At 40.3% G+C, this 20,789-nt stretch overlaps 1 protein-coding gene across 2 annotated transcripts in view; it reads left to right on the top strand.

Annotated features, from left to right (window-relative positions):
- Positions 1 to 20,789, top strand: part of ano3 (anoctamin 3) — a 51,738-nt gene that overhangs the window by 18,286 nt on the left and 12,663 nt on the right. The window contains exons 2-13 of one of the 2 annotated variants that reach the window (XM_074678336.1): positions 533 to 739; positions 6,055 to 6,188; positions 6,299 to 6,454; positions 6,530 to 6,630; positions 6,723 to 6,767; positions 12,723 to 12,854; positions 13,382 to 13,488; positions 14,523 to 14,578; positions 14,682 to 14,803; positions 18,575 to 18,709; positions 18,825 to 18,918; positions 19,100 to 19,160. In XM_074678336.1, coding sequence (XP_074534437.1) covers positions 533 to 739; positions 6,055 to 6,188; positions 6,299 to 6,454; positions 6,530 to 6,630; positions 6,723 to 6,767; positions 12,723 to 12,854; positions 13,382 to 13,488; positions 14,523 to 14,578; positions 14,682 to 14,803; positions 18,575 to 18,709; positions 18,825 to 18,918; positions 19,100 to 19,160 — 1,350 coding nt within the window. Of the gene's footprint in view, positions 1 to 532; positions 740 to 6,054; positions 6,189 to 6,298; positions 6,455 to 6,529; positions 6,631 to 6,722; positions 6,768 to 12,719; positions 12,855 to 13,381; positions 13,489 to 14,522; positions 14,579 to 14,681; positions 14,804 to 18,574; positions 18,710 to 18,824; positions 18,919 to 19,099; positions 19,161 to 20,789 lie in introns of both variants that reach the window. The other variant, XM_074678335.1, reaches the window with a different exon arrangement.

Below are 20,789 nucleotides of genomic sequence, written 5' to 3'. Positions count from 1 at the left end.
GAGCTTTGAAGCAGAACCGGAGATAACCTCCATAAATTTTCTATTGCTTTATAAAGCTTCTTTTAAACCTACAAAAACTTCTTACATAACTGTTTTCGGCTTAAACGCGCTCATTTTCATGACAGGTTAGCTGAGCGTCGGGCTCATTCATTAGCGGTTTGGCTAGCCTTTTGCACACATTAGTGCTGGTTCACAGCTCAGGTGTGATGATCCGACGTTTCTCTTTGAACTACCTGCCAATACTTTCATGGCAGCACTTTCTGCTGCGCTCAGTTCTTGGTCGACCTAGCCTCCTCCTTATGTAATACATTTTGTATTTGTTGACATCGGGAACATTTCATGCAATGTTTGTTTTGAGAAAATTACCCAGAGAAGCTTAATCCAATCAATCCCTTAATGCAAGTGTCGCAGCAAACGTTATATAAATCCCGAAAAGGAATATAAAGCTACCTTCTTGAAGCCCTGGATTTTTTTATTTTGAACATTTCAACAGAGACTGCTATCTAACCTTTTTCCATGCTCTCATCCTCAGGCATGCACACCAGCATCAGCGAGATCCTGAAGGAGAAGAGCCTGAAGCCGTCTCGCCGCAGCCTGCCCTGCCTGGCCCAGAGCCAGACCCACCCCATCAACCTCAACCACTTCCTGTCTGTGCCTCTGAGCCCGGAGCCCAAAGCAGAAGTCGAGGTTCTGAGTCAGAGCATCAGCACCTCCTGCAGCCTCCTGCCCCCACAGACAGGTCAGTGCGCTCAGGGGACAGCACTTAGTGCGTCCAGCTCAAGACATTTTCAAAAACACATTAGCAGAGAGGACCGTTCAGTCATGGGAGAGTGGCTGTATCAGTTTACAACACTGATGTTTGTTGACTCTAAAGCTTACCTTGTCGTTACATTGCTTTTAACTTCCAAAGGATTAAATTTTATATCAAATCTGATGTCAAAATGGGACACTTTGGGTTTTATGCAATCTTGAACATCAGCTGATTTCTGACATATGCTATCGACTTCTCTGTCATTTCTTTCATCCAGCAGTGTGCTTAATTTTTTCAGCTGAAACAATGGATGTGGCGTTTTTTTTATATTCAGGGCAAAGCTAAATGTTCCCTCCCATGCATGTCTTCATAATGATTCATAACATCCCTGGAGGAGCACTTATTCGTCTGTTTCTAGTTAGTCTCAGTTTCACTGTTAATAGTTAAACTGAGGCTTCACTTGTTTGGTTTCGGCCAAAAACGAAGAACCATTTTTTTTGCAATTCTCATGCAAGAAACCACGTTTCAAATACTTGTTTGTTGACTGCAGGTTGGGTTGTTAATTTCTGATGCATTCCATGAGGTCTACACATCCAAACACTGGTTGGTTGTTGTGACATGGTTGAGCAGAATTGTGCCTTAAGCTGAAATTTCCAATCAAGATGAGCCTGTTAGCTGCACCTGCTTGGAGATATCTTTTGACAGAGATAAATAAACCGTCGTCAGGTTATTGCTGTAAGCAGCTGGGACGTCCTTACAGTGGATTATGTCCCTCCTGCATTGCTCTCCAGATGAACCATTTCTCCTCTTTCGTTGTCTAAAGCTTGCTGATCAGTGAAACGCACTCTCAGAGCAGAGACGTTTGTTTCCTTCTGCAGAAGATGGAGGAATGTAAAACATGTCGGACGTCTTCTAAATGCCTGAAAAGATGGCTTACGCTGTTGCTTTGCCATCAGTATTTGCCAATTAATCTTATCAACAAATGCTAAATGCAATCAGATACAACAATTGTTGTTACTCAATGAATCCATTCTTATAATGGCTCTTTTCATTTGCATTGACTTTATTGAATGTTGTGTTCTGCAGTTGCAGAGTTGGCTGCGGCGTAGGTTTTAATTTTATTGGTGACATTTGAAGCATGTGCCTGATATTGATTGCGCAGATTGTTTTCCTGCTGCAGGGGATTAAGAAAACTCAGTCACATGTGTCCAGCGCTCTTTCAGAGGCACTCTGAGTGTTAATGTGGGAAAATGTGTTGTGAGGAAAACAATGCATCCCTGTTCTTATCTGTCAGATGCACAATTCCTGCTAGCAAGGAGGGAAATAATGCAGTCCCTTTGTAATCTTCCAGAACATTCGGAGGATGTTGTCAGTGAGGAATTGAATTCTGCAGCAGCGCAGGCAGTGTCACAACAAGTTGGCATTTCTCTGATCTTGAAATGTCCTTTGTATCTCTTCAGTGCCTGTCTGCTGCGTGCTGTGTGCAAAATTGAAATGTGGGTTTCATGCAGATGAGGCAGCGTGAGGTGAGGTGTTTCTATTTCGGTTGAAACTATGTCTTTGACGTTATGCTAAAAATAGACGTCTGAGGAAGAGGTGTATTTTGCCTCGGCGTGAGGAGGAAACAGATGGAAAAAGAGAGAGTAGACGGATCATTCTGGGAGGCTAGACAAGGACACGCTGTCAGACGTGTTTGAGGGGTCAAAGCTGGGTCCGCCACTGCTGGAGGGGGAACATTTTTCACAGCTTGTACAAAAAGCAGAAGATAAAACAGAAGAGCATCTTAGGGATGAAAAACTTTGATGGTTTCACATCTGCTTGTGTGAACACTCAGCTGCTTCAGCAGACTGCTTCTTTGTTCTGAACAGTGCACCATGCTGCCCAAAGTTTGAGTCATTTTAGCTCTGTTGACTCTTTCATTTCTAAACATTAATGGAGTGTGTAGGCTCTCAGTGTGAGGTTAATTCACACTCATGTCTGTGGGGACATCACAATCAATACCACAAAACTTTGTGGAGTACGTGTGACTCGATGGGAAGTCAAATATCCTGGTTGGAGCTGTTTCACGTTGTGCCTTTGGATGTTTTTGAATGTTTGTGGTAGATCTTATCTCCAGTGGGATGAAACCAGTAATGAAGTATTTTTCACTGTGGTAGAGATGCAGTGACCCCAATGATTGGTTTTACTCATGAAAGAAACAGAGGAAAAGTCAGGTTTCTCTACAGTCTCAGTCTGAATCACAGGGATTCTCATTAAAGTAAAACAGGGGAGAGACAAAAACCTGCTATTGATTTTGCATTAAAACAAGACATTGTTGTTCAGGGACTCTTTAAGTTTTATCCACTTAATGAATCTGTTTAGTCTTAACTCTGAGGAGTTTAAACTAAATGATCTGAATAAACACAGATAGCCGAATGCAACTTATCATGTCCTAAAAAAAGACTGTTAAACTTTGGCAACATATTTTAGGATTTGGATCCACATACCACTTCTTTTTTTGTCTGTTAAAAAAATCACTTCCTTTGTATATGCATGTATGTATATAAATGAGCTACCTAGACCAAAACTGTTTTTGACCCATGTTGTTAACATGTTTTATTAAGCTGTAAAAATAGGCTTTCTTTTCATGGATGTAAAAGGGGACGTCTTGGCTTTTGTAGGTAGCCTCAAGCGACACGCAAAGAACTCCAGTTTTTCTCACTTCCCCACTGACTGATAAAAACCAACTCAAGGGCCCAGGAGCACTACTCAAAACAGTCTCTTTATTCCTGTAAAATTATGAACCGAGAACATTGACTGTATATCATATGAACGTAGTCTCTGTCCATATGTTCCTGAAGCAGAGTAATGAAGCCTACTGTCGGTGAGGGCCATATTGGAAACGCTAACTTAGGAGAGGGGCTTTGAGCCCCCTCACCAACAATCATAGGACGCCAGACCTGTCAGTTATGTGAGCTGTGCCTCTGTTTGGACAAACTTGTGATCTTAGTATCTTCAAAACCACTGAGTTAGAAAAAAATTCACCCCCGTACAGTGTGTGCAGAATTGAAGCCAGGCTGTAAATATGTTTTAATGCCATAAAAGTCAGTTTTTGTTTTTTTTGACTTGGTGTGTATGCTGTTTCCAAGGGGCAGCATCCGGTTAGTAAAAATGACGCCTATGCAGAGGAGCTAAAAGTTGCTGTTCATGGAGAATCTGCTTGAGGCTGACCGCAGAAAGACTGGAAGTCGCGTACACATCCGGCCATAAAAACAGACTTTAAGAGCATATTTACAGCTTGGTTCAAGCAATGGTTCCAGTCTAAAATGCTGATTTCGCTATCAGCACACACTGTACGATGGGTGAATTTTTTTCTTACTCCGTGGTTTTGAAGTTATTAGGATTGTTTGATTGTCCAATCAGAGACACAGCTCAGGTCACGTGACTGCCAGGAGCCCTGTAGCTGCTCAAAAGGAAACTCATTGCTGATTGGCTTCATTTTACGGTTTCAGGAACAGAAGGGTGACATAGGGGAGGCTACTTCCATGTTTTATACAGTCTATGGTGGTTTCCAGTCTTTCTGCAGCCAGCCTCAAGTGGACATGCAATGAACTGCAGCTTTTAGCACTTCTGCATAGACTTCATTTTTTTAAACTGGATGTGTCCCTTGACAGAGAATCACAGATAAGTTCTGGCAAAGGGAAAAAAAGAGACATATCAAAATCTCAGCACTCAAAAATAAATTTTAGGAAATACATTTAGTACAAAACTATAACCTCAGAAAACACACTTGACTAAACAAATAGGCACGGAACAAATAGGACAGACCATTTCAAGGTAGTGGGGCACAGGTGGAAACAATGAGGGCAGGGACCACAATCACAAAGGCAGGAAACATATACAAGGCAGGAAGTGAAGTTAGCTGGAACAAGAAAATAAAGGAAGGAATGGAAAAACAAAAAACAAAACTGAACTAAATGTGTAACATAGATGACCGAACATGACACTGGCTTCATTTTTTTACATCTGAGGTTTACATTTTAAACATCATTATATATATATTGGCAAGAGAGAGGAACACTTAAGTCCTACTTTAATACTATACTCCCTTTCAGCTGACTGTCTGCTACAATTTGGTGTTAGGTGCAGGTTTGTACGATAATTTGTTACCTGACAGTTGAAAATTATGATGACCCAGTACATATTTCATAATCCGGATCTTTGTATCCAGAATATTGCCAGGATCTGGATAGTACTTTTACATCTGTCAGAAATTATGGTGACCTTGTCTTGTATTGTTTTGCAAAGCAATCTGACCATTTATGGTGGAGTTTCATATGGTAAAAACGGCTCTATCTCACAATGCTAAAGAATCCTTTAAAAAAAAAGTCCTATCTCCAGACGGTGATCCGGATCACCTCCAAAATTTAATCACTTCTTTCTTAACCCATTTTGAACAATTCCTGAAAACTTCATCAAGATCTGTTTGTAACTTTTTGAGTTATGTTGTTCACAGACAAACAAATAAACTCCCCCAAAAACATAACCTCCTTGGTGGAGGTAATAATTGACCTCTGCTTCTCACTCAGCGAAGTGGTAAAGAGAGTGAACATTAGACATTAAACATTAGTAAACCACAGAGTTTGAAGTAGTTATACTCTCCAGACAGTGTCCTATATTCACATCTGAACCTGTTGCACCCGTCATGAATGTGTGAATGTATCATAAGTCTAACACTGCAGCCCAATAAACCACACAAAGCCTTTTATCCTGACAGATGGATTGTGTCTTTCTGTTAATCTACTCTCCTCTCCCGATGAAAGCAATACACGTCCTGCATCACTGAAAGATGCTCTGTTGCAAAAGAGTTATTGTCCATCAATCATGCTGCCTCATTCTTGTTTGTGGCATATGAAGGTAATCTGATAAGGTTTCAAAATGCTGAGCCTTGGGAGCACTGGGTAAACAAATTCTCGGTTGATTTCTTGTCCTTCCTCACCGTGTGGGTTTAACAAACCTTTATTTTGTTTGTGCATCATCAGTGGGATGTGTTAAGACTCCGGAAGGAAGGAAACACAACTGGCTTTGCTTCAACATTGCTGCATGGATTTGTTTAATTACATCAAGGTGTTTTTCTCACACTGTCGCCCACGTTTGAATAGCTAAGATTTTCATTTTGCCTGGGTCTAATTTCAATGTTGGCAGTCGAATTAAGAACATATTGACTAGAGCAGCAACAGAGGGCTTATCACAGGTAGGAGACTGTGTTTGGTGAATTACCCGCTCAATAACAATCTCATTGATCATGCTGTGTTTTTGTGCAGAAGAGGTCATTAAGGATCAGTATGTGGAGGAGTCAGAGGCGACAACGTGTGAGACCAGGGCAGATGAGTCATTTCTGCTGAAAAAGCCAAGTGTCACCCGAGCGAGATTAGAGGCCAGGACAGATTCAATTCAGGTACATCTCTCCAAGCGATACACAATTATTTCCATGATGTTTGACATGACACACTCCTGTTGAAGCGTAACTAAATCGTTAAGAAGCTGGTGTAAACATTGCTCCTACAGGGAAAGAATCGTCCTGAATCCTCTGGCCTTTTTTTCCGAGATGGAAAGAAAAGAATCGACTACATCCTGGTTTACAAGAAGTCCAGTCCACAGGTGGAGAAGAGATGCACCTTTGAGAAGAATCTTCGAGCTGAAGGTCTCATGCTGGAGAAGGAGGTAAAATCATTCTGGCTTTATGAAACATAGATTGTTTCTTCGTGAGAATAACCATGTTTCTTTCTCACCTTCCAGCCCTCCTTGACAAATAATGACATCATGTTTGTGAAAGTCCACGCACCCTGGGACACACTCTGTAAATATGCAGAGCAGATGAACATCCGAATGCCTTTCAGGTAACAGCGCTCAGAGACTGAGCCTTTAACTGTGTTAAAAGCTATTTATTACGTTGCTTCTTTCTCTAACTTGTCTTTGGTTTTTCTTCCAGGAAAAAATGTTACTTCACAGACTGGAAGAGCAAAACCCTGGGGAGGTAAAGACATTTAACGGATAAGATATTTATCTCTCTTTCTCGCTCTCTCTGGGGAAAAGCACTGGATGCTTTGGTGTCTCTGATAGAATTTATGAAGAAAGCAGCTACACAACCCTGAACCCAACCTAAACCCAAACCCTTACCCCAACCATAGTGCCTTGTCTGTCTGTCTGTCGTGCCCAAATCCTACAGTTCTACTGTTTTATTTAGCAGACGCTTTTGTCCAAAGTGATGTACAACACAAGCAAGAATTTAGAAAGAAATCCTGGCTATACAAGGGCTATGTGTAACTCGGACCCTAACAATGCACCAGTGGCGGCTGCTGGTCAGTCAAGGAGGGGAAGCTCATTTTTTTCTGGCCTCGATCATAAATTTGTTTATTTATTTAAACATAAATTCTACCCTCCGTTCCTTTTCAAGAAAATGATCTGTTACCCTGTTGTACCAACCAGGTGTTTTTCTCCAGGGCTTTTACCAGTGTTCTCTCAATGGCCAGCAGAGCTAGACTGCTTGAACGGCCTTGGCCCACTGTGTTGTGGGTGTAAGACTTGAGCCGCTTTAAACAGGAGGAGCTCCTCTCTACAAAAGATGCTCTGGTGGAGGGTAATACTTCAAGATCGCTGACTGGCTCAATTCACTGTCAATCGAAAAGGGATTCGTCCTCAGACAGATCATCCAATCATCATGCAGAAGCCCAGTGTCCAGGCCAGCCCACTGCCTCATAGACCCCCAGAGACGCTGAGCATCCTATGGGCAGGACAAAGCCCAGCGTTTATCCAATGACTGTCCTGTTTTTACAGTGGGACAACCCACTCCACGCTTCCCCACTGAGATCAGAAGACGCTCAGCGTCCGACTGTGTTAAAGCACTGAGACGCTGTGGGGATGAATAAGAAGGAGGTCGAGCCAGTTACCTGTGATATGCAGCTGATTCTGAACAAAAGATAAAGCAATTCTAGCGCATATTTTGTCAATGAAATGTACACACAGCAGTACGTATCACCACTTTTTGGGACATTATAGGGGAAGCTGAGCTTCCCTTGTAGTCTTAGAGCAATTGCCACTGCAATGCACTTAACCTTTAATTGTTATGCATTAAAATGACCCAACCGTACCTCAAATGTGTACTCAAACCCACACCACACAAGGTTTATATCTAACTCCAACCCTGTCCCTAACACTTAACCCTAACTTTATCACAACCTTACCCCAACTGCTAACCACAACCCTAAAACCTGACCCTAGCCCCAACCCACTGAGTCTGTTTTTTTTTTTTGTATGAAACTGACGCACATTAAAAATGAATTTCGATCTCATGTCGTGTCATTTATGTTTGGGCACTCACGCTGAAACTTCTGGCTGTCATCATTTTTTTCAGAACAGGTTTGATTTTCTCTGTTTTTTCGCATCCCTCCAGCTCATTTCAAGGGTAGTTTGACTATTCAGAGATACACCGTATGATACTTGCAACATCACATTTTCACATTTTCCGACATATTTTCTGTCATTTTGGGCAATGTTTGGATGATAAATGTGTGTCCATGTTTCTGTGTCTGCCTGTGTGTATATATGTGTGTTCATGTGTGTGTGTGTGTAAACGTACCTTTTACACACTAACAGCCACTGCTCAGGATCAGTTGCTTGATCACCGCTTGATGATTCCATTTTTCTAGTATTGTGAATTTTCGCAATTAGTAGAAAAATAAATGCATCAGAGTCAGTGTGTAAGGTGTTTTTGGGTTATCTTTGTTTTTCGGTTCACAGAGCAAAAAATGCACCTGAAGGGCCATTACCCTATCTTGAACCTTATTCTTACCCAGCCCAAATCCTGACCCCAGTATCCTAAGTTCATCCCAATCCTACCCTTACACAACCCTTACATCCTAACCTAAATGCTGACCCATCCCTTAAGTGGTACCTGAAGTAACCCTCCAACCCTAACTGCCAATCCTATCTCCAACCATTACTCATCAAAACCTAACCCTCAAACCCTAACCCTACTTTAAGCCTCAACCCTGGCCTTAATGCCAGTTGTGAGCTGTGAGTGGTGACAGTGGTCATCCTCCACTCCAGTTTACAAGTCAGATCAGCCTTGTCCTCTTTACTCTGATCACACAGTTATGGTCGCAAAGCAGAGGAAATAAACATTACACTTTACTTTACACGTTGAGCTAATAGTCACAAAGTCTGCCATTAGATATAGTAATCATCTATGTGACGCTGATATAAACAATACCCAAAAGAAAGTCATTAAAAAAATGAAGATTTGTCCCTGTTAAAGCAAAGACATTGTATGTTTGTTAGAAGACTGTGCTCATTAAGCTTTCCTACCACAGCCTCCTACACACCAGGCACATTGTTAAGACTACAATACAGCAAGTCTCCCACACTGACAGAGCTGTTCTATGAAATACATGTTACCCTTCAGCCATATGGAGCAGCAGTGTCTTATTTGGGAGAGGAACAGCCCTTGAACATCTCATCAAAGTGGAAGAGAGACACTGATGAGATGTTCAAGTGTCGTCCAAGCACCGCGAAAAGGAATCCAAACTTCCATCCAGCTGTCTCACTGGAAAACACATAGATACAAAAAAAATGCTGAAAACATTTCAGAAAGCATTGTTGAAATTGACAAACCTTGGCAGAGAAACTTTGTCCAAGTTCTAAAAAGAAAACCTTCAACAAGCTTTTCTTTTTGCTTCAGAGGCTCATTAAAGCTATTTTCCAATCAAGGTCTTTTGAATCTATCATGTCCTCTCTGAACTTAACATTTTCCTTCGAGCAGTTTTGGATATTTAACATCAGAAATAATAAAAATCAATCGATTTTCTGGCTGGATGTGAACCAAAGAGTCTGAATTAAACAGCTTATGTCAACATTTAAACACAGTATTGCTGCTAAGAATCAGAATCAGAATCGCCTTAATTCGCCAAGTATTTTCAAGAATACAAGGAATTTGATCCGGTTTAAACTGCACTCTCTCAGTACAAATGTTGTGAATAGAATTACAAAAGTAGAAAAAATAGAGCTTAAGTAGTAAAGAAAAATAATAATAATTACAATATTAGATAAAGAACTTTGCACAGAGTAGAATAAAAATATATACACAATTTAAGTTAAGAAATAGTGCACTGAATAAATGTCGTAAAAAATGTGCAATTTGCAATAGAGAAATGGAAGATGAATGTGCAACAGAAACAGAAACAGACTGTAGCTGTACATGAGGTATATGAGTTGTTTTATGTTGTTTAAGTTGCCAGTATGTGACATCTTTCAGTAAGTTAGCCTAAAAAGGGGAATAAAATGAACATCCACCAATAAATGACATCCTCTGCAGATGTCAGCGATAGTCTTTTTCCATTTCTGGAAGCTTTTGCGCATTGTTTGGAGCTGAAGAGAAAGTTAAAAAAGACCAAGGCACACAGGAGTTATGTAACCTCACAACCTCTGTATTGGCAAAACAAACCAGTTGTAACTCTTAGGTATATTTATAAGAGTTAGGCTATGTTTTAGCCTTAACACATTAACCAAACAAATCACTTAAAGCATGTTAACTGCTTCTGTTTGAAATGTGGATTTGTGTTTTGATTGGACATCAGAGTTAAAGTTCATCAAAGTTAAACACAGCTTATTAAACAAAGGTGGCTGATAAATGTGCCTGTTTTAGTGTTTTATATTTTACCATGCTGTATTAAAACCAATATTTTGTTTTGAATAATGAAGCTAAAAAAGAAATAGTCGAAATTGATTTCTTTTTTTTATATTTCCTCTTACATACATTTCAAGCCTGTGCTTTTGGGACACAAAAACCTTCACACAGCAGACAAAAACCCACAGAGATAACAGCCACTCGCCCACCCGTCCAACACAGAACAAGCACTTTTAAATCTTGTGTAAGAGAAATCTTAGTCATTGTGAACAACAGGGACCATTATTTTTGCCTCAGTCCTGCTGCAGTCTTCCACTAAGCTGCAGCTCCAGAAAGAAAATCCTGTCCGAGTAGAGTACAAGCTTTTTGTGTTTCCTAATGGTCTGTCACCGACGCTCATCTCTGTAAGCTGAACAAATTGTCCATGTGAAGGTGGTGGCAGCTTGTTGGTTTAATATCATTACTTTCTGTACAGTACCTGTCCTCCTCATAACAACATTTGTAAAATGTTCTCTGGCAACAGTGTCTTTCCCCTAGAAATCCCATTTATATTCATTCAATCCATATCACAGCTCAGCCTAATATATTAGAGAGCTCTCAGAGCAGCAGTGGGTGAACATTACCCAGCGAGATGATTTGTTGCCCCGAGGCCCGTCAAATATTGTTCTGTTGACTGGTTCACCATTACTACAAAATACCTCCACCACTGTTAGACGGAGAGCCTGGGATAATCTCATACATACGTTGATGCTTCCCCAGGGATTCAGCCAACAGAAACAGGTGGTTGGTCCTCTCTCTACGCTATCTCAACTGTTATCATGGTGGTCTCATATTTTCAGCGATGATTTCCAGACATGTCTTATTATTTGACGTGAAGCCCTGAGATAACGAGATAATTCACATCTTTTCCACAAGATGTTCTGAATTCTTACATTTCACCGTGGCACCCTCCAGGAGTCAAGATGTTTCATGTTATTTCAATTTGACCTGGTTTACCTTGCGGTGATTTGATTGCAGCATGGTCTTCAGGTTAAGAGAGGCAACTCTGCTTATTTGCTTTGCTATTTATGGTGTCCTCGTCCAAAAAGGTTCATGAGGTATGACACTGTAGATTGTAGTGACACAATTCTTGTAACTAGACCACTGTTTTCAATTTTCAATCAAAATATTTAAACTACAAGCTTCCTGCAGTCTTCCTTAGAGTCTTGTGATGTTGCGAGTTGTATTTCAGCTAATTTATTTATAGAGGTCTGGTTGTCCTACCTCTTTTGCATTTTTTTCGTTGTCATTTTCTCATTTTCATTTTGTGGGTTTTTTTTAATTTGGTTTCATTTTTCCTTTTTAATTGCATTTTCTCTTTACTGTTTCCGTCTTTTTCTTTTCTTTTTTTTGGCTTTGCATTTTCCTATTTTTGTGTCCCCTTTTTGTTTTTTGTTTTCTGTTTTCTTTTTCTTTTGCACTTTCATTTGCTTTTTGGGATTTTTTTGTGTGTTTCCATTTTTTCTTTATTTGGTTTGTTTTTTCACACTCTCTTTGCAGTACTGTGTTTGTGTTTCCTTTTTATTTTGGAATTTCCCTTTTTTATGGTTTGCTTTTTCTTTTCTGTTCCTGTGTTGCCATTTTGTTTTTGCACTTTCATTTTTTTAAAGTTATTTTAGGGCTTTTTATTCCTTTAATTAGATAGAAGGGAAGACAACCGATAGAGCAGGAAACAGGGCGAGAGTTGAGGGGCTGACAGGCAGGAAAGAGGCCCAGGCTGGAACCTGGGTCACCTGTGCGAGGGCAAACCTTATAGAGTGCAACCTTAACCATTAGGCCGTCTGCGCTACTTTCATTTTTGTTTTTGTATATTTTTATTTTTAAGTCATGTTTTTTTTTTTTAATGCTGGCATGTTTTGCACTTCAGGGCCACTGTATCCCCAAGTCATACAGATCTGTTTTGTCTTCCCCTGGTTATGAAATAAATTCCATATTAACAAAAAAAATACAATCTAAAAAATCACTGCGTGCCTCTAGACGTAACCCAGTTCTTAAATCATGCCTGAAATATTAAAAAGAGAATTATCCTTTGGGTCGGATTTAGCAGGCGGTTATCCTGGATCACTGACCTCCAGCAGTATGGGAATGAAAAACTATGCAGGTCACTATCTGCATTAGCATGTGTGTTTTTGTGTGCGAGGGGTTGTACAAGCTTTTCAGGGTTATGTGAGGGGACAAAAGAGGTTAGGGGCCGATGCCCAATTTGAAAGAAACAATCTTCTTGATAATCTGTGTGGTTAATCCTGTCTCTCTGCGTCCTTGCAGCAGGTTTCATCTGAGATGTCGACAGATAAAAAGCTGGCTTCCCAGAAATCCGATGAAGCTGGACAAAGAGGCCTTGCCTGACCTGGAGGAGACTGACTGCTACACGGCGCCTTTTAGCAGGGCACGCATGCATCAGTAAGCTGGGCACATACACAGTCAAACATGCCACCACAAAGCGTAACTCACATGATCATTTTGCTGCTGTAGCTGATGTTTCATTTTTGTCCTTATTTCTGGATGTTGAATTCAGAAACCAGCTAAAGAAGCTTCAAATATGTGTGTCATATATTTTTCATAACCTTAAGCCAGAATTGAGAAAAATACAGACGTGCTGATCATGAATAAGAGATTGAAATGCAGCAGCTGAAGCTCATAAAATGATTAGATTTCTCCTCCATTCCTTCCTGTATTTTTGTAATTTCAGAGCGTCTGTTTGATGAAAGGCATCACCCAGTAATCTCATTCGTCAGTGAATTATTTTCATTTTTCCTCTACTTGTCAGCCTTGACATTTTTGGGGGAAATAATGATGCTGGAGTGAACACAAACTTTTAGCACCGCAAGTTTTAATGTATTAGCCATCAGCACTGGGGACGCTGCAAATGGATTATATCGACATACGCAGAATAATGAATATCTGAACGAATGTGCTATCATTTCCAGCTTCACGATCAACAACAGAGAGACCTTCTTTTCCAATTCGACCAGAAGCAGAATAGTTCATCACGTCCTGCAGCGCACCAAGTATGAAGACGGGAAATCAAAGATGGGTGAGCCAAGGCTGTGGTTTCTTTGTCCTCTTGCTTCACATAAACAATATTTCTGGACGTGTCTCATTAGAGGAAATTGATCCTGAGCTCCTTATATATAAATAAATTGTACATTAATCAATGATCTATAACAGTTTTCTTCACTGAAAAGGAGAAACATCATCAATCTACTTTTAAGTTTCACAGCTCTGCGCAACAGAAACTATAGTAAAGCAGAAACAGGCCTGAATAATACATTTTAATTATAGGCAAAGGAATAAAGATGAAGAGTAAACACAATAAAGAACAATAAAGCTGTATTTTCTCTTTCTTTCTGTTTATTATCTTGCTGTTTAAACCATTAGGGGCACTAGTCACAGCCAATAGATTTAGCAGTTAATTTGACTTAAGAGAGCAGTAGTACACTGGTGGGAGACATCATGCCTTTGTTTGTTGTTTTTGCTGTGGGATGATTAAATTGTGGGCTTCTGCTAAGTGTACCGTCCAACTTACGGCTGATCCCTCTTCGCCTTCTGGCTGTTGTTTTTGTCTTTCCTCCTTTTTTTTTTTTTTTCCACAACCGCAGCCCCCAAACTTTGCTTCCACTCCCACTCCGCTATCTCGTCTGGCTGCTGGCGACATGTTTTGCTGATTAAAGTTTGGCCTTGAAGGCCTGGAATGGATTTCACATTAATATTTTAATGCCGTTGACCACTCTACTCTCCAACAAACAAAATCAGCTCCGCATCAGGAGTGGAAAATCCTTTACAAATCCGCTCCTCCCTGCTCCTGCGCTCACTGTCTACTGATTAAGTGCAGAGATGACAATGCAAATTAATGAAACATTGTCCTCTAAAACACTAAATTTAAACACGTCATTTATTTTTTACTATTTTTTAGATTAAGAATATATTTTAATTGAGTTATTGTGGTCGGTAAGAAAGTCATTTTGCTGGTATTTTTAGGGGTTGAAATCCAAACCTGGGAGTTAAAACTTCTTATGTTGACTAATGGAAATAAGCATCCTTTCACCTGACGTGTTTCTGTTCCTGCAGGTATTAACAGGCTGTTGGGCAACAACACGTATGAGGCTGCATTTCCTCCTCATGAGGTGAAGAGATTTTTAATTGTGCTGAATCACACGTAGAGACCCAAGTGTTCAAACTGTGATATTCTTCCTCTTATGCAGATTTCCCTGTTCTCTGTCTCGACAGGGTGGCTACAAGAGCAGACATCCAATTAAGACACACGGCGCCCAGAACCACAGACATCTTCTGTACGAGCGCTGGGCCCGCTGGGGGATGTGGTACAAATACCAACCTCTGGACCTCATCAGGTAATCAGCTTTGGAGCCGGCGGCGTAGCATCATGACCTGTTTTAGACATCTACATGAGCGTAAAGCACAGAGGAGAACAACCGTATAATCCCTGCTTAAAGCACAAGATGATATCCAGATACTCTGACAGCTGGGGGTGAAACCACTTGAACTGTTTAGCTCTTTTTTCATCATCTTTATAGGACGAGTGGTTTCAGTGACAAGGTTTAGTTCGACATCGCTGAGAATACTTTTTTACTTTCTCACCCAATTCTAGATTGAAAAATCAATACTGCTGTCAAGAGCTGGATCCAAGAGGCAAAAAGCCAAACTTTGCATAGACGCTCATGGGTAAAGCCAACACAAAGCTGCCTCTATAACCAAACACATTAATTTCAAAATGTTAGCTACAGTTTTAACAAATACATATATATTTTGGCATGTTATCCGTTTTTTGTTAGTACAGTTGGAGGAGGAAGAAGAAGGCAGATGGTTGAGGCTAGGGATCACGGGCAACTGCTGCGACTATGAGACTATTTCCTCTGTAAATGGGGCGTGTTAAAACCATTAAAGGGTGTCCGCGCATCCTTTAAAAGTCTTACAAAGTCTGAAGTTTATGCATGTAAACTTAGAGGCTTAAAATGTCTTAAATTCATTAAAAATGTTATATGCTAGTCTTAAATTCAATACCCAGATGTCTTAAATGTTTTGGGCAGGACTAGTTTATGTTTTATTTTACTATTTTCATGTAGGCTGCAGTCAAAACTTTTATCTGGGAGACAATCCCCCCAGACCCCCCAAACTCTATTGACTTTTTTACACTTGAACTAATTTAAAGCTTTATATAGAACACCTGTTGCATCTGTTACTCTCTACAGCAATATAATTCACTTGACTGTTGGTCAAATTTGTGAAAAAGAGGCAAGCTAATATCTGTCAGCCCAGCTCAAAAAAGAAAAATGTGTCAGTTTCATTCCAAAAATAAAAAAACATCTCTGTTGTTTTCTTTTTTTGGGGGGTAATAAAAATTTTCAATCAAATTATTATTTTTTGGCTTTAATCACAGTGATATAAATTATCTGCATGCTAGCTACCCAGTGTGTAACTATGGGCAAGTGCAAATTTATTGAGGGTTGGCTGTATGATGTCTGTTTGGATTGTAATACATTAGGATCCCCAACCATTGCCCATATTTATAGTATTTGACCTTAAATTTAATTCAAGGTGGCGTTAAAAAGTCTCCAAACGTCTTAAATTTAACTCTCTAAAACCTGCAGATACCCTGCACTAAGCCAGTGGCACACCAAAACTTTGTTAATTTACAGCTTTACAGAAATATAAAGTCTTTAGCTTGGGCCTGCTTTGCTGTCTTCCACCAGTGACTACTTTTTATTCTCAGCTGAGCCAAACACAAGCACCGGGCTGTGAGTAACACTAAACACATAGTGTGCTCACCTTTTGTATGATAAACTACACTACACACTGAGAAAAGTAGTGAGAAAAAGAAGATCTGCACTTTGTTCGTTTGCTTAAATCTTGTTACAACAGTGGGTGATGGTGCTCATGAGAAACAGAGTCTTTATCCTGGAAAACACAACAGATTCTTGATAGTCCTCCCAGCGCCTTTAACTCTTTGGCTAAGTTTTTCTTTAGTACAAAACAAACACTCCCTGCAGGACATCAGACGATCGATACAGTGCAGCATTTAGCTCTTAAAGAGTAAAATGTTACCCTCAGGACTTCACAGAGACCAAAAGATGAAACGAAGAAGGTTCGTCTGCTGGACTTTTAAACACCAAGTGAGCACAAGTACAAATAAGTGCAATTTTTTTCCCAAAAGGCACATGGCTATGTGTCATATCAACCCTGAAAGTAACGAAAACTGTACTTGATTTATTTAAAATATTATTTAGAATACGAAAAAAAAAGGTTAAAAGAAGTTATTTTGCATATCGTTTGATTGAGTCAATGTCAGTCCTTATTCTGACGCTATGATCTTCTCTTTGGTTGAAATACTTACACATTTATTCATGCACTGTAAACCTGGATTAGTTGAGTTTTTGAAAAATGCTTGTAGACCAGTTACCTTGAAAAAAATAAGTAATTAAATCTGATTTAAGCTAATTTAACTCAACATCTTAAGTAGTTACGATTTGTATGGAAAATCATTCTGCTAATTGTTTTTAATCAAATAAGCCTGATGCTTTTTTGTTACAAATTAAAATATTAAGTAATGTTTAAAAATTGTTGCATATCACTGTAAAACACGATAAGTTGACCTTACTCAAAACTGAAACTGATGTGATATCAATAAATTTTCCTTCTGAATTAAGTGAAGCAGATGTGAACAACTAAATTAAATAACATTAAAATAACATTTAAAGTACAGCTGAGTCTCATATCCACAGCATTCCCTCCTCACTCATGGTTACAAACGCCGCCACAACAAAAATCAGCTCTAATTTCATAACTTTAGTAACCATGAGTGAGGAGGGAAGCCAGTAGATCAATCAATCAATCAGCTTTATTTATAGAGCACTTTAAATACAAACAGAGTTTGAGCCAAAGTGCTGAACAGCAAGGAAAAACCCAACAAGAGCCAATAGCATGTGTAAAACACCAAATGATAAAATAAAAAAGGAGACAAATGAACAGTGTAAAATGCTAATGTGTCAGGGCAGCACAAACACATTAGACACAGACTTCCATAGCCATTATTAGATGGAGTCATGGCCATGAACGCACACAACCACAGACAGCAGCTGACAGCACACACTCATCAACAGACACAGATACATACATACACACAAGTTCTTCTGCAGGAAGACATCATAAATTATGAAAGGAAATAAACTCATGAAAAAGCAAGAGAATAAAAGTGAGTTTTAAGATGTTTTTTAAAACAGTCCAGGGAGCCAGAGGATCTAATATGTAATGGGAGTTCGTTCCACAGCCTCGGTGAGACTCTGCTGTAGATATGAGACTCTGCTGTACATTGAAATACTGTTCTTCAGGGGGCACAGGTTGTTAGAGCCCCACAGCACTGACTGGTGGTATGTGCTCCATGGCACGGGTTCTTGAACCTTTGGACTTTGCAGTGTGCGCCTAATGGTTTATATATTAATGAATTAAACTTTTGACTGCACTACCATGCTATTTTTTGACCAATTTTGAAAGGGCCACAGACATGTCGTCCATGCTGTGACGCACAGACAAACAGTCTGCGTCATGTGGAGCACAGACAACCTGTGCCACTGCTGGCAGCTAGAAGTACAGCAGGGTCTCATGTCAACTGTGTCCCCTCCTCACTCACGGTTACAAAACTCAGTCACAGAAACTAATGATTTTAAGTTGTGCTCACTTAAATAGTTACAAAAGTTAAATCTACTCAGAAATCATCAGTTTCAACACTGAAAACTCAGACATTTGATTAAATTGAACTTACTAACAAATTTTAAGGTTTTATAGCTTAATCCAGTTGAGTAATTCGAATTTGGGGGTTTACAGAGTGTGGACTTAGACGCTGACTGATCCTTCTAATTGCGACTGAGCTGCTTCACTTAATTAAGAAACAAGTGTCTCGCTTAAAGAGTTGTGGTTACAGACACAGATCTTAATTGATTTTTCACCACGATACTTTACTTTGTGACCTTTCAGAACTGCAGCTTTACACGTCTATTACTCCACCACAGACACTTCTCCAGCAAACTAGCGTGACCATGTTAAATGATCTGTGAACACAGGTTATTGATGACTTCCAACCACCTCACCTCTCTGTCTCGCTCTTTCAGGAGGTACTTCGGTGAGAAGATCGGTCTCTACTTTGCGTGGTTGGGCTGGTACACCGGCATGTTGATCCCAGCTGCCCTGGTTGGCGTATTTGTCTTCCTCTATGGTCTCTTCACCATGGACTCCAGCCAAGTCAGGTCAGTCCACACAGCCTGCCTTTCACTATCTATTACCTTCGATGAAAAGGACTGTAAAATATATTCTTTAAAGAATATCAGGTCTTCATTTCTACTTGATATTTTGTCTCATCAGTAAAGAGATTTGTGAAGCCAACACTACCATGTGTCCTATGTGTGAGGAAACCTGCAAAGCATGGAGGCTGAGTGACAGCTGTGTCTACGCTAAGGTCAGTTCGCCTCTCAAATCATTTTGAAATTTTGTTCCTTAACTTTTTAAAACTCCTTAAAGACTTTTTAAAAGAATTTTTAAGATCAAAACTCAAGAAAATATAAATGAGATTTGCTGGTATAGCCATAATTTCAGACACCACTTTTTCAGGTCAGCCTTTCATGCTTTTGTGTTTCCAGGTGACCTACCTGTTCGACAACGGCGGCACGGTCTTCTTTGCTATCTTCATGGCTATTTGGGGTAAGAGGAGGCTGCTTTTCTTTGTCCTTGTTCCTGGTCTTGTGAACACTTACATTTACAGTGTTTTCAGCAAGACACAAGCCCTTCAGGAATTCAGATCTATTTATACGAGAGTGTGTCAGTGCTCAAGCTCCTGCTCTGTACTGGACTCCTCCAAACACATTAAGGATTTCAACCGTTCAGTCAACGTGCAGCTGTGCGAACACACAGGCTCTTCTTTGTGTTAACACATTTGTCAGTGAAATCCTGGCGAGGTCTCTTTGATTGAACGCCTGCGCTAACAGTCCTGGTGCTGTCCTGATGTAATTAGCGGGATTATTAAACATAAATCCAGCAGGAGACCGAATCATTGGACTGTCAGGGTTGCAGAATTGCACCATGATGGTGGTATATCGCAGCTACGGTCCCTATAGCTACGATGTGATTGTAACGAAGAGTGTGAGCATTACTGAGCAGCATCTGGCTCTGGTCCATCTATCTGCCTGCTTGGTAAATAATCACCTGAGCCCAGAGGGAACACTTGGCACATTGTGTTCTGTGTTTGGGCTAAATGAAGGCCAAGGATAACTGGTGAGCCAAGGGAGGTCCAGCCAGCCTCGCTGACTGAGGTCTGCAGCTTCAAATCCAGCACGGAGGCTCCAGGCGATGTGGACCAAAGCAGATGTACTGCACTACTCAGCGAGTGCACTCTAGGTCTGCTGTGTGTGAGAGTGTGTGAGCGAGATAGAGATGAAAATTGGTTAGCCCAAGGGACTGAATGTAGGCATCAGAGAAGAGGCTGCTTTTCTCTCTTTGAAACAAAAGTGGGTCGAGCTAAATTCAACTGAAACATCTTGAATGTTCTTCTGCTTTTTAAGGTCATAGTTTCTTCATGTCCCCTTAAATTTATCTCTGTAACTGGAACATTTTTCACTTTTAATGGACAGAAACAAGGTATGGGCTACAACTGACAATAAAATTGACCATGAATAATCTGGTCGTCATTTTCTTGATTACAGTGGCGGATCTTAACTTTCAAAGTTCAAAACTTGCCTCACCTTGTTTGATGTGAACACCATCGAACGGGCGAGGCAGAAACCAGCGACTAAAAAATGCTAAGGGACTGAGCCGGTCTGATGCAAGTATGAGAGCTGTTACCTTGCTCGGGGGAAGATCTCTAATCTCTCTCTGGAGACTTCTGAAGGCAGCCAGTGTGTCGACCTAAGTGCTCCAGCTGCAGCAGGATACAGCAGACAGATGCTATCCTTTTTGAAACCTTAAAAACAATCAATACATTTTCAATGGCCCTGTGAGGAGTTTGTAAGTGATCTTGAAAAAGGGCGCCACTTTTGTATATTTGCCAGTTCATAATCCATGATTCAAAATCCGGAATATGAATCCTTTTATGGTATCTGAAAGTCCACAGATTTCTTGGATTTATTTTGTTCTTATGGTGGACACTGGAGCTGGACTGTCAAAATAACAGAAAAGGGAGAGAAGAGCAGAATAAAGCTTAACAGGAAAGTGATGGAGCACGAGCTACAACACAAGCTAACCTGTGAACCCACATGCAGCAGTTATTCTGCAGTGGTCTGCTCAGACTTGAGAGTCTATCAGTAAAATGAAGAGTGAAGTTACGTTAGCTTTGCT

Source organism: Halichoeres trimaculatus, unplaced genomic scaffold (assembly GCF_033239565.1).
Source record: "Halichoeres trimaculatus isolate MK-OKI-2021-1 unplaced genomic scaffold, fHalTri1.1 fHalTri1_scaffold_10, whole genome shotgun sequence".
Lineage (NCBI taxonomy): Eukaryota > Metazoa > Chordata > Actinopteri > Labriformes > Labridae > Halichoeres > Halichoeres trimaculatus.
Note: the sequence above shows the minus strand (reverse complement) of the source record. Positions and strands in the feature narration are given on the sequence as shown.